Genomic DNA, 13,363 nt, shown 5'->3' with positions numbered 1-13,363 from the left:
ATTGTTGGGTTTTTTTCTCTGTATCTATGAAGCGCCTTGAGGCGACTTATGTTGTGATTTGGCGCTATATAAATAAAATTGAATTGAATTGAATTGAATTAACCAGCACTAACCAAGTTCTTTCCACCTTGAATGTCCACCTTAAATATCCTGACCAGCTGACACCTGAGGAGGAGGAGGAAGAAGAGGAGCAGGAGGAGGAGCCTGTTTATATTTTTCTGCACTTTCTGATCTTTCCTGTCCGTCTTCATTTTAATGAGGTTTTGGATGCTTCACATATTTAACGCTCGTGTTTAAACTCTTTTTACTGATCCATCATCTCCTTTAAATTTCAGAATCCTTTTAGCTTACGCAGCTATGTCCTTCTACTCGTTGAAGGCAGTGGTTAGCATCAGGTGACGCACACTGCAGTTGTGTTACAGCAGACAGAAAGAGCACAGCAGTGAGTGCAGCAGCGCGAGGAGGAAGGAAAAAGCTTGTACCTGCAGCACAGGCCTGCGGCCCGACAAACATCTGGCTGGCAAAGAGGGAGGGCAGAGGTGGCTGGAGCCAGCCGTCAGCTCCTGGTACCACTGCTCTAAGTCTAGCTTGGACAGGTGAGGCCTGCAGCCTTCAGACTGAAGCAGCAGAGAGAGAACAGGAGGGACGAAGGGAAAATGAGAAGTTAGAAAGCCATCAAAGACGTAGGAACAGGACAGAAAAGTTTGCATCCTACACGCTGAAAGCTGTTAAAATAGAAACAGACTGCAGCCACCGCGGCACGTTGTCTTTTAGCCTCCCGATGAAAAACCTGTGTTCTGCGTTTAGGTCCATGCTCCTGCTGCAATCGTCCCACTAACCCGGCTGTCACTGGGCACCGTCATCCTGAACTGACTCGGAGCTGCCGTTACTGCCGAGGGTTCGCAGCAGCGACACACGACGCTTACGCTCCCGTTTCACTCCAGGTGGGAGCGAGCAGATCAGCTCGTTGCTCCGAAAAATGAATCACACATGCTATAAATACGATAGCTTACATGAACATAGTGAGCTGTCCCACTGCAGCTTTTAATGACGCCTTCAGGCAAACCTGCAGCGCAACAGACAGAGGCTCAGGCTCGGCTAAACAGACTGAAAGGAGCTGCGGACAGGAAACACGGGCAGGAAGCTGTCCATGTTCCAGGCTGCTCGCAGGACGCTGCAGATTTGTGGTTTCCTTTCTGCGCCGTGGGCGGTGTGTGGTACAGAACGACAACATGATGGTCCAGCCCGTTTCACTACACCACTAAAGATGTGTGATTTTTTGTTAATGAAACCCTGTGAGACTTTTCTCACTTAACATCAGGACAAAGCTTGTACTTAGACACGACTTTATACTTCTATTATTATTTCTTAAGTAATAAAGCAGCCATTACTTTGGGGTCACACGCCACAAACCCACAGGAGGAGGAGAGACAGCACACACCTCTAATGAGAGAGGGGGGAAGGAGGCATGAGGAGAGGGGAGGCAGGAGAAGGTGGGGTCTACTGCTCCGGGCTGCAGGGGCTGGCGAAGTGGGGAGGTAGGGGACGACTCCACCTTTGGCATCCCATACATCTGATTTAACTGGCCCACTGTCACATAATCCTTCACACACACAGGAAAAGAAGAGGAGACAGAGGAGAAGGTCAGCAGGGCGAGAGCAACAGGAGGGAGATGCAGCAGAAGCAGGAGGAGCAGTTCTCATTCCAGTCTGTGTTTTCACATCATAAACTGACGACGACAGCATTCGTGGAAACACACAACACGTGGGCGGGGTTAAAGCCCGGCTCAGCAGCTCCGGCACAGAACCAGGTGCTACAGTCGGACAGAGCGAGGCTGATGCACACAGCCCAGCACATCCAGGTTTATCCAGGTGATTCAGCGGACACACCGTCTCCACGTTTAAGCGCCGTGGTTGTCATTTGGAGTCATATTTAAAATGGACTTGATCATGTTTTCACATAAATTGTTACCTTTGGTTACGTAATAAAGATGTTCCACATTATTTACAAAGCTAACGCTACAAATTAAACGATCCTGCCCTCGTTCTGGAGTTTTATTCATCTTTGATTAGCAGTTACAGAAACTGCACATTAATAAATACTGCTTCAGATTTTTGGGGTGAACAGTTGCTTCTGTCCAACACGTGTCACTCGTGACATCATGAAACAGCACAGCTTACGTTCAGTCTGTGAGGATTACATCAACAACCACGTTTTGATTGTGTTGCACGTCTCAGTCCGAAGCTGCGCAGCATCCTCACTGTGACAGAGCAGCAGAGGGAGCAGCGTGGAACTGGGAGAGCGACAGATAGGAGAGCATAAACTTGGAGTCAAGACAGGAAGTGATGGTACCTCACAGGCGCCAGCCAGCACGGCATCTACGAGCGTGCGAGCCGGGCTTTTCACGGTGGCCGCCGCTGCCGCCGTACATCTTACAAACGTCCGACGGCTTCACGTATTCCTGAGCCGCAGCCGACAACAGACAGGATGAGAAGCGGCGAGGACGGCGCCGCGCGGTGCCGCTCAGACACAGCACGTGGACAATCACACACACGGACACACGGGCGCAGAGCCAGTACACAAATCCTTCACGGTTTTTGTGACAGCTGTGCAAACCAGGCTCGTTCACGTCACATTGAAAGGTGCACAGAAACACGCCACAACAGCAACAGCGCAGCTGCTGCCGTGAATCGGCGCCACATAAATGAACCAGGCACACGTCGGCACAGGTGATGCAGTGCTAAAATAAAAAGGTTCAAACTGGCCGGGCAGCGGCACACTACAGCTGGAGGGTCACCACGACACGGCAGCAGGGCATCATGCACGGTCAGTTCAGTTACCTCTGTAGGGCTGCTGGGGTACAACTGACAGGGAGGGGAGGGGTGTAAGTAGGAAGGACAGGCTCGACACAGGGAGCGCTGGGAGCGGAAGTCCTCCAACGACAGGTGGGCCTCGCTGATATGGAGCGCTTCCTGTTTCGACAGTCCAGAGGTAAGAGCTTTTAATCTCTACAGAAACGTTTCTGGGCTTCGTTAAAAGAAGAAGAAACAACAGCGGCGGCGGCGGCGGCGGCGGCTTTCTCTCTGTTACAGAGTTAAAGGGTTTAGTGACCATCAGGCTCCCCACACTGCAAAGCCCCCTCTGTAAGGAGGCACTGCTATTAATGTTTCTATTCCTTTATGGTCCCACAGGGGAAATTAGTTTAGCAGCAGGATAAAAATAAACAGAACAATAACATAAAACAATGATGACGACAATATGACAGAAAGTCCAAGGACAGTTATTTGCCATTAAGGAGACAAGATGCAGAGGGAAGAAGAGACCTGGAGTCTCTGAAGCTCAGACTCACTGTGGATGGTTCAAACAATAACAGGACGAGCCTTTCTACGCACATTTCTATTGTCGATGGCCACAAGTCCATCTTGCCAGCGCCCTGAAATGTTACTAGCAGTTTTTACCAGAAGCTTTTTTTCAAATATTCTATAACAAGACAGTTTTTAACTAACCGAAGCCTGTCATCGAACAAACACACACACGTGGCAGCACTGCTGCTGCCGTGTGTGTGTGTTTATCAAACTGCAGAGTGTGTGAGTCTGTCACTGAGTAACGCAGCCTCAGCGTGTTTGTGCTCTCTGCTCATGTCGCCTTCATATGAAATCATTTTGGGCTTTTTAAAGAAGTCATTTCAAACTGCTTCGTATTCTTCACGTCGACATACGAGGATGAGGCTGACGTGATGAAACCGTTTCTTCTGGCTAGCATTAGCTGCCCTGCTAACATGGACACATTGTTGCTAAGCAGAATAGTGACTAGCGACATGAGGTTGACGGCTCTCCATCAACTGTCTGAACTTCATGTTGTCCTTATGCTGCCCTCGTATTATAAGCTGTGCTGTTAGCATGATAGAACTACCTGGACTGCACAATCAGCTGTGAGCCTTGTGTTTTCAGGCCATGAACACAGAGTGAAGCTGAACGCATAAACTCAAAGCGTCTCACCTCCCTCATGGCGGTGGAGGACTTGGGGAAGCTCTTTCCTCCAGTCAGAAAGTGGTATCTCCTCTCAAGGGCCGACAGCCTCTCCTTCTCCTGGACAATCAAACCACGCCATTAGGAGCCAAAACAACACTTTGGGGTTATTTCGATGTGCGACGTGGTTCGTGCGTACCTTCTGGAGCATCTGCAGTGTGAGCGTTCGGTCTTTAGCCAGCCGCTCACACTCCTGAGCTGCCTGCAGGCCGAGCTGGTTGGCCTGGTTCTCCAGAGCCGACACCTTCTCCTACACAAGACGACACAAAAGTCGGTGCTGCGGTTGTGCTAACGCGTGGTGCACCTGCCCGTAGGTGACATGACGCGTGCCACCACTCTAGTGCAAACAGGCATTTTTCTTACGTCAGCCTCTCTGGGAACAAGTTTACGCCAATCATCCATTTTTAAGAAATGATTCACACAATCAGACTGTGATCGTGTGTGTGACACATTCACAGAGGACACCAACAGGACGGTGTGTCCTCACCTTCCTCCTGGCCACGCTGTGCTGGTACTCGGCTCTCTCCTGGAGCAGCTGCTGGCTGATGGTTTCTCGCTCTTCCTCCAGGCTGCTCTCTCTCTCCAGCTGCTGAAACTCCAGGTCCTCAAACTTTTTAGTTCCTGCTTCCAGTGCCTCTCCATCCTAATCACACAACACCAATCATGATCTCACAAACAAACTCAGACATTAATGTAGTATTTTTAAAGCCATGCTCACTAAAGTGCTAGCTAACAGCAGAAATGATCTCACACACCTGGGGAGCACTTTTAAACCTACGTTGGTTTTTCTGGCTGAGCTGGTGCAACATGAACACTCAAACCTGCTGTTCTCACTAAAGACTTATCCTGATGGACGCTCCCCGATCCTAAAAGACGCAGCGACATTCCCACAAGGAGGAAGCAGGAATCTGGTCGGGGCCTAGGTTAATTGATTAGTGAGCAGCATTATGTGAGCCATGACGAATGACAGAAGAGATGCAGATCAGATTCACACATGCAGTGGAGTGGAGGGTTGTATCACATGACCCGTGTTTGAGCTAAATGCATCCCTGGGAGGAACCGCACGCCAAAACTTTAATACTGAGGCTTCAAAAAGTCCAGAAACCAGTGTGGCACACTTCCACGGAAGCTACTGAAAACCTAAAAACCACCTGTCTGCAGCACTGCTGCAACTAGAAGTCTGCAAAACCTTTGGTGTTATACAGACTGGGCGTCCACAGCTGTGTGGGCGCCCACGGTCCACCTTTAGTGAACCTACACTAGCAAATATTTAGCTCGGTTAGACTTTATCATTAAAACGGAATCATCAGCACTCGGACTGTCGAAGTGTTGGTTAGGGTTTGTGGTTGTTTTATTCTAAACATTGGGAGGAACATGCTTTTCTTGGCTGGTGTTTTTAATAACAGGTAGCGTTATTTTCCTGCGACACGTCGTCTGCAGCTGAGTGGTGTTACAGCACCGATACCAGCAGAAATATATTTTCCCCGGTGATTCAAAAATGACCAAATTATGCGCGCCCGGACGGTTTACCGAGATTTGGCCTCAGCGTGAGTTAGACAGACGCTCTACTTTAATATATGTCAACAATCTGGATCTCTCAGGATGCGTCTCTGAGTCAGACCCATGAACTCCACTTTAAAAAGAAAAACCAACTATTTGGTGCTATAATAGCGAAGGTCGTGGGTGGGATGGACTACAGTCGGGAGCTGGAAGGATGGATGGGAGCTTCTGATCAACTGACGACCCACCCTTTTGAGCTGTTCCTGCAACTGTTCCCGCAGGGACTCGGGACAATTATGAAGCTGGTTCTTCAGCTCAGCGTAGCCCTCCTGGAGGCTCTGCAGAACCCGGCGCTCGGCCTCAACATTAGCCCTCTCCTAGAAAGACACGACACACACCCACACACAGGATGGATGGACGATAGGAGAGAAAGACAGAAACACTGCTCAAAATCCACGCCATGCAAATCAAACGCTGTAAGGTGTTAGCAACAGACACAGTCACAGATTTTAAGGCAGTCCACAGGAAGTAGCAGGTACAGCAGCTAATATGAAATACTTTAATATTTCAAACATCAATAAGCTGCACAGAAGTTTGCACACAATGTATCTGGCAGTGATTGAGCAGAGAACTGGCTGCCCTTCCAATAAATACTAGCCTTGCTGTTATTGGCCGTGCTGAAGCAGCAGCACATGGAAAAAGGTCCACGAGGACTCTACACAGAGTTTACAACTAGCTACGACAAAGTTACTAAATGTATCTTCTTTGCACGTCCTGCCTTGTAGTGAAATGCTGTATGTGAGTACAAAGATGCCACCTGCAGGATCGAGAACATGCTCGAACATTCCCTCCTCTGCTGGTCAAACGTCTTATTAAAGGCCCAGAGCAGAACCGAGCACTACAGAACCAAAACCTACAGACCGGCCTGCTTCATCAGAGGGGGAAGAAAGAGCGCACTCTGAGTGCAGAGGAAGCAGAGGGAGGATCAAGGGTTAACGATGGCGGTTAGTCAGCTGAGTGAGACTGTGGAGAGCACCAACCCTAAGGCAGAAACATGCAACAGCAGACACTGAATGAGGCAAACAAGCCTTCTATTAAGCCCTCACAGCATGGATCCTCTACGACGTCTATCAGTAATCAAGGATGCTCAGAAACACCGACAGTGATGACCCAGTGAGGGGAGACTGAAAGCACAGGCAGTGAGTGCGTCTGTGTGTGTTTAACCTCTGTGAACTGAAATAAACCCTGCAGCTCGTCCGCCCTGCCTCCTGATTACGGCTTCATGTACCTTGTCTTTCTCTCTCTGGATGGCGCTCTCCAGCTCGTCCAGCTTGTGCTGCAGCTGAGCGATGATATCTGCTTCGGTCTCTATCTGGTCGAGCTCTGCCTGCCTCTCGCCCTGCAGCAAGGCGCGCTCCATCTCAGCCTGGAAGGACAGCACAGCGACACACAGTGGGTCCAGCGGGCTTTGAGACGAGCATCGTTCTTAGAAGAAACGTTATGAAAAGATGCTGGATGTCACCAATTCCCATCAGCATCATCCACTGCTCTACCTCCTGTTTGGACTCTTGGAGTTGCTGCTCCAGTTCTGTGAGCCGGGTTTTGAGCTCGTCGATCCGAGCCAGGACACGGACCCGCTCTTCCTCCAGGTAGCCCAGCTCCGCACGACCGCCGCTGCCTGCGCTGGAGGAGTCCTCGTGCTTCAGAGAGAAACAGAGGGGTGAAAACATAAAGCATCAATCCCGCCACAGAAGGCTGTCCACGCTCATTCAAATATGTAATCATTAGGAAATCTGATAAAAGATGGAGAACAAAGGAAGGCAATTAACTGAAGGCACAAGCAGAAGAAACTAGCCTCGTGCAGCATCCAGCGCAGGAATCCAGTCACAAACAGGAAAACACGAGCAATGCCAAAGCTGATGCACTGCTTCACATTACAAAGAGAAGCTAAGTGGAGTCTATGTGAGGATGAAACCCTGATGCAGCAGGCGCACCATTTGCAGCTGCATGCAGAGACAGCATGTGAAACCCTCTGACCTGTCTGTCTCCATTGTGCAGTGTGGACGCTGCGCTGGGAGCAGGAGACGTCCTCACCTCCTGATGAGTGCTCTCTGTGCTACTACACTCCTCCTTCAGGTTCTCCTCGTCGCTCTCCCTCTGTCTCTGTGCTAGGCGGAGCGTGCTTGAAGACGCCGTCCCTCCCGGCACGTTCTCCAGACATCCCGGGAATCCCGACCTCCCCAAGCACAGCGGATCCAGGCCGGTGCCCTCTCCTTTGTTGTACTCAGCACAGAGGTTTAAGATGGTCTCTAGTCGCTGTCTCTCCTGTGGCGAGCACACAAGGAGGACATGAGATCAGGCTGCACAGGAAACAGAACAGGCTGGTAACAGACTAACAGCTTACCTGTGACGACAGACACACTGATGTGTTTATGCACACGGCAGCCAGACTCTGAACAGCTGCTCGCTTCCTGACTGCAAAGGTGCAACTGATATTATTCTTATAACTGATTAATCAGCTGGTTGTCTTTATAATCAACTGAGACGAACTGCTGCTGACTTTGACCTTCGACCTCTTTACAACAGGCTAAGCTGCTGGGGCCTCCCATGATGCACTGCTTCGTCTTCACTCACCCCTTTTCACTGTGTTTACACACAGCTCCGTGCTATTACTTTATTGTTATTAACCTCTGTCTCTCTTCCACAGCATGTCTTTATCCTGTCTTCCTTCTCTCACCCCAACCAATCACAGCAGATGGCCCCGCCCCTCCCTGAGCCTGGTTCTGCTGGAGGTTTCTTCCTGTTAAAAGGAAGTTTTTCCTTCCCACTGTCGCCAAAGTGCTGCTCATAGGGGGTCATATGATTGTTGGTTTTTCTCTGCAGATCCTGTTACTGTAGAATCTCTATGGTCCAACATTAAGCAGCTTGAGCTGACTGCTGTTGTGATTTGATCCTATATGAATACATTTAGATTGAATCCTTGGCTCACAGACGTGAAGCACAGACAAACTATCCTTCAGTCGGTAGCCGTTAAGAAATTTGTCCTAAAACTCGGAAAATTCTACAAAACTATTGTCATCATCTGTGAGTCGCCCGACTAACTCACCAGACCGGCCCTGTGGTCTGACTGGTTCACCTACCAGTACATGGAACCTGGAACAAACTGGTGCCAGTTAGCGTTGTAGCCTTGCACTCATTAACCATCTCAGTTGTGTTTTGTGGATTTTAGGATGTTTTTAAAATAAGCCGAGCAGGCCTCGCTGTGGTGTAACTGTCAAGTCTTTTTATAGCTCTTCATGTGTCCCATGAGTCTCTGTGGTGCACAAACACCATGGATCCACCTCAGCTAACAAGTTAGCACTCCACCGCCATTCAAAGATTAGAAAGGAACAACCGCAATGCTAAAGGTCACAAGAGAAAGTCCACAGTGGGTGGCATTGCTGTGGCTGCAGCCTGTGAGCACAGGCTGGGTGGTAACATATTAAAATGAACACAGTACATAATGCAGTCCACTTTATTTTTGAGCTCCCTGGCCTTACAGTAAACAGCTAGCACTGCTTGAAACAACCTCTCTGTGGCAGTCAGCTGTCACTGTGTGGGCTCAGGTCACCCACCCAAATATCTACTGCTGTGGAAGCCCTCTGCTGCAGACGAGGGCGGCAGCCGGCAACAAAACACCAACCAGTGTTTCAAAATCTCCAACCAATCTTTTACCAGAAACTCAGTGACACACTTTGTGTTCTTGTGATCTCATTCAGAGCCGATCTGGAACACTCGGCAAGCCGAGCAGTTTCAGCCACAGTAATGAGCTTTGGTGCGTCTTTCCCCCTCATGCTGCAGTATGAGCATCTGCACGATTAGGAGCTACAGCCCCCCGTTAGTGTTAACCTGGAATCTGGGACCAGCTTAGCTTGTAACTGAGTGAGTGGGAGTACGAGACCCCTCTGGGCTGTGCAGCAGTGCTGTACGTTCACCAGAAAACTTCAAACCAAAACCTACACCAGGCCTCCCACTCAACATCTGCTTGAATCTACACAAAGGTTAGATTGTTTGGGGTTCATAAGCTGTCTGACTGCAAGCCAACCTGGATGAGGAGCAGCGTCACACAGTCTTCCACATAAATCAGCTTCAAACTGGGCCTAAGATGCTCTCAATCAGCTGTGGACAGATTTCTGTGAATCCCATTTTTCTGGGCTTGTTTCACAGAAGTCGCCCACTTGTGTCCAAGTCTGTCTGCAGACATCTTTAGCAGCTGTGAGGCGTCTCTGAGCTGGCTGAGAAGGACGGAGGTGGTACAGCAGGTCAGTGTGTTAATTAGAGCCCTACATGTCCAACACTCATGTCCCGGCCGGACACAGTCACAGCAGCACATTTACAACATGGAGAGCTTTTCATCTGGACCAGCAAATGACTAAGAAGGACGTCCCAAGTTTAATCAATGCAAAAGAACTTCTCCCACTATTAATCTGAAACTGGTTTTACAAATCTGATGTTGGGAAAAGGGTTTACTTGCTCTCATGATGGACACATAGCAAAATCAGACAAACACCAAGTGCCAACAGCATGGCTGAAACACAGACTTAAAGAGTCTCCGGCACGCCGTAACATCACGCCGTAACATCACGCCGTAACATCACGCTGGTCCCCTCCACGCTGACAGGGCTGGAGATGATGCAGGACCTCCACAACAACGTCCACGGAGACCATTATAAACAAACATCCATCAATGACACTCACAGGAAATAAAACCCACTCGCTACATAAAGGGAACAGTACGAGGCTAGCCACAAAGGCTAGCTGTAGCACAGAGTACTGCTAAACATGTATTTGCAGCCGGGTCGGGCTCCTGTCATTAGAGGTCAGCTGCTTGGTATTTATAATCAGATCCTGACGTCTCAAAGTCAATGACGCCATTGCACTGTTACAGTAACTACACTAACGAGTGCATGTGGGTGAAGCTCCTGATTTTACATGTCAGCTTTGTGATGATTTTCCTGAATCAGTCTGGCATCTCAGGTCCTCGCCTGTACGTGTCACAGTTCTGCTGCTGCACAGCTGACTGTTAGTCTCACGTGTTCTCAGACATTTGTGCTTCGTAGCGTCTGTCCTGTGTATGCTGGCTCACGGGGAACCTCAGTGAAGTTATTCACGTGTCAACCTTCATCCTGTGACTCAGGTAAAGGATCGTAGTCCATGGAGCCGAGCCTCAAATAGATTTTTTATACATCTAAGCGTTTCTATTTTAGTGAATGCTTAAACCTGCCTGTGTGCCCTGCTGCGTCACCAGGACACACAAAACAAAGTCCCAAATCTGACACCACCAACGACCATCACAGACACAGCTTGTACTGGTCACATAAACCAACATCTGCAGGAGGCAAACTTTCCTTTCATGATGACAGATTTTGACACATTTCACAGCAAATTCACGCCTTTGATTCATAAACTGCAGCTTTGATAATCTGCTTAAATGTGCCAAAGCTGCAGCATCAGATGGGTGTGCATGCAGTCTAAATCCCACACGTGAGATTTTTAGGAGAGTGTTGGTGCTGGGTCAAGTCACCCAGACTCCAACCACGGGGGCTGTGAAGGACGTCTCCAGCCTGCACCCACCCTCTCGGTCTCACCTACTGGCTGGATTAGCTGGATTAAAGCGTTCTGAGGCCGGTGCTGCTGGTTTATCCTTGTAATGTGGCTGTTTCAAGCCAAACGACCAAAAACAAAGGTTTTTCAGGGAGTGTGTTGTCTACAGGATTACTGCAGATTAACTATCGCTCTAAATTTCTTAGACAAGAACCTCACGCGTCGCTGAGATCTGTGTAGTGCTACTGTAAAGTTGAAGCCAGCAGGTACCAGGAGGAAACAGCTGGCCTAGTTTGGAACAAACAGTTTCCAAATCGGACACGAGCACTAATAACACTCGTATTTGTTCCATTTAGAAACCAAAGCATTAGAGCCACTGTGTGACTGTACAGTGGACCATGTCCTGGACTAACAGGAGGCGTTACGTCTCCACACAGGCCAGGTAGGTGTGGGAAACCTTTTCCCATATAAGTGAAATCCCCATTTAAAAACTGCACGTGGGCGTGGCTGTAGCTCAGGAGGTAGAGCAGGTCATCTACAGGTCATCGAGAGGTTGGTGGTTTGATCCCGGTCTACGTGCATGCTTGATGATCTGAAACAAACATGGCAGTCAGCTGGGTTACAACCCACTGGCAGAAACACTGACGCTGTGCTGTGGGCGGCCTGATGTCCTGTAATCTGAGGCAACAGTGAGAGGAAGGAGGAAGCAAACAGGAAACAAACAGGAAGCAGTTCATGTCTTCTGGCGAGGCACCACGCGTTTACTCCCACTGAAGCATGTTTGTGTGAGAGCTCTGTGTTAGTTTACCATGTGGCCCCAGCTCCTCCCTCAGTAATGAAACTCCTGTAACAGTGTTGCTCTGAGCAGTAACAACGCTGTTCCCACATGTGCACAGAGCCACAGCCTCACTGTTACTCTGTACCATCCTCATCCTCCCAGCAGTCGGCATGGCTTCCTCACGTCTCCCTCTCTCCCAGGAGAGTCGCCGTCTCCTGTTTTATCCTCATAGCCTTTAATGTTCCTCCCTCCTCCTCCCCCGAGCGCCCCGAGGGCCTTCCCCTGCCCGAGTACCTTTGATCAGAGCGGTTACTTTTAAAGCGTACGGCCACGCTCAACCTACGTCACAGGCGTAAACACAAGCCTCACATGCACAGGCTCTGCAGGGTAAACTGGGAAAGTTCAACAAAGCCTTATTCTCTACATATATCTGCAGGCGGGGTGGGCGAGTCGTCGCACTCGCCTTCTCCGTAACGGTCTACAGAACAAACGCCATTCATCATCACAGCCTCGTGGTTTCAGCTCCCAGAGGAGGAACAAACAGACAATTTCTTTTTATGCTCGTTTCTCTGTCCTGCTGAACGCACAAACAGGAAGAGCTGTTTAATAAAACTGGTGGTCCTCAGTGTGGAGTCACTGGCACCCATCATCCAATCAAACTACAGGGCTGTTGCTGGTAGAGGGGGTGGCTAGCATTTAAGCCGCCGACGCCTCCTCTTTGAGGGGCGTCCAAGGCCTGAGGCCACTTCTTAAAGTGAGGACCAGGTTCCAGTTATCACGTCAAACGCTTGCAGCATAGAGAGGAGAACATCAAAGGCCAGATGCGAGTCACGTTCTCTAAACACTGCTGAGACCATAAAGCAGGCTTACGGCTTGATTGTTACAGGATGGAGATAACGCTGAGTGTGCAACACGTGCAGCCCATTACATCAGCTCTGTCAACTTAAACAATTTGCTACGCCTAAGAAATTAAATATCAATACCCGCCCGAGAAGCTGCTGGGTGCAGCAGTCAAACAGTGTGGCTGGAGGAGATTTAGTTAACGTAGGAGCCAAACAGCTGCACCGTGGAGGATGCACACAGCAGCACAGGGCTCTGCTGCACCTTCCACCTTACAGGAAGACACCTGTGGGTTCTCTCAGGTAGGATTCAGAGCAAGAGGCCAGGCTGCTCTGACAGCCGAGGAGGCAGCCGGAGATGCTGCTGCAGTTTGTGTATGACAGCACAGGTATACATGTTTTGGTGCTAATAATAACGAGGCTTGGTGTGAGCCTGACAGGAGTCTAACTCCAGCATCTCCTCTGTCATTTATCACCAACTAGCACATGTAGATGCAGACTTCAACCTTCAACCTTTCCCTCTCTCTGTCTGTAGTCCCAGCCTGCTTCAAAATGGCCACCATCGTCCCTGTACCCAAATCCTCCACCATCTCCTCATTGAACGACTGGCGACCTGTAGCCCTGACCCCCATCGT

At 49.6% G+C, this 13,363-nt stretch overlaps 1 protein-coding gene across 6 annotated transcripts in view; it reads right to left on the bottom strand.

Moving 5' to 3' along the window:
* phldb1b (pleckstrin homology-like domain, family B, member 1b) overlaps positions 1-13,363 on the bottom strand; it is a 111,082-nt gene that overhangs the window by 20,754 nt on the left and 76,965 nt on the right. For 5 of the 6 annotated variants that reach the window (XM_005752324.1, XM_005752325.1, XM_005752327.1 and 2 more), the window contains 10 exons: positions 7,566-7,853; positions 7,082-7,228; positions 6,817-6,954; positions 5,777-5,905; positions 4,516-4,671; positions 4,168-4,278; positions 3,999-4,088; positions 2,841-2,972; positions 1,442-1,603; positions 483-617 (listed from right to left, as the gene is read on the bottom strand). In XM_005752324.1, the coding sequence (XP_005752381.1) occupies positions 483-617; positions 1,442-1,603; positions 2,841-2,972; positions 3,999-4,088; positions 4,168-4,278; positions 4,516-4,671; positions 5,777-5,905; positions 6,817-6,954; positions 7,082-7,228; positions 7,566-7,853 (1,488 nt within the window). The remainder of the gene's footprint in view (positions 1-482; positions 618-1,441; positions 1,604-2,840; positions 2,973-3,998; positions 4,089-4,167; positions 4,279-4,515; positions 4,672-5,776; positions 5,906-6,816; positions 6,955-7,081; positions 7,229-7,565; positions 7,854-13,363) is intronic. The other variant, XM_005752328.1, reaches the window with a different exon arrangement.

The sequence above is a fragment of the Pundamilia nyererei genome, unplaced genomic scaffold (genome assembly GCF_000239375.1).
Source record: "Pundamilia nyererei isolate P.nyererei 1_Seehausen unplaced genomic scaffold, PunNye1.0 scaffold00353, whole genome shotgun sequence".
Taxonomy (NCBI): domain Eukaryota; kingdom Metazoa; phylum Chordata; class Actinopteri; order Cichliformes; family Cichlidae; genus Pundamilia; species Pundamilia nyererei.
The sequence above is the reverse complement of the archived record's forward strand: the minus strand, read 5'-3'. Positions and strand labels throughout refer to the sequence as shown.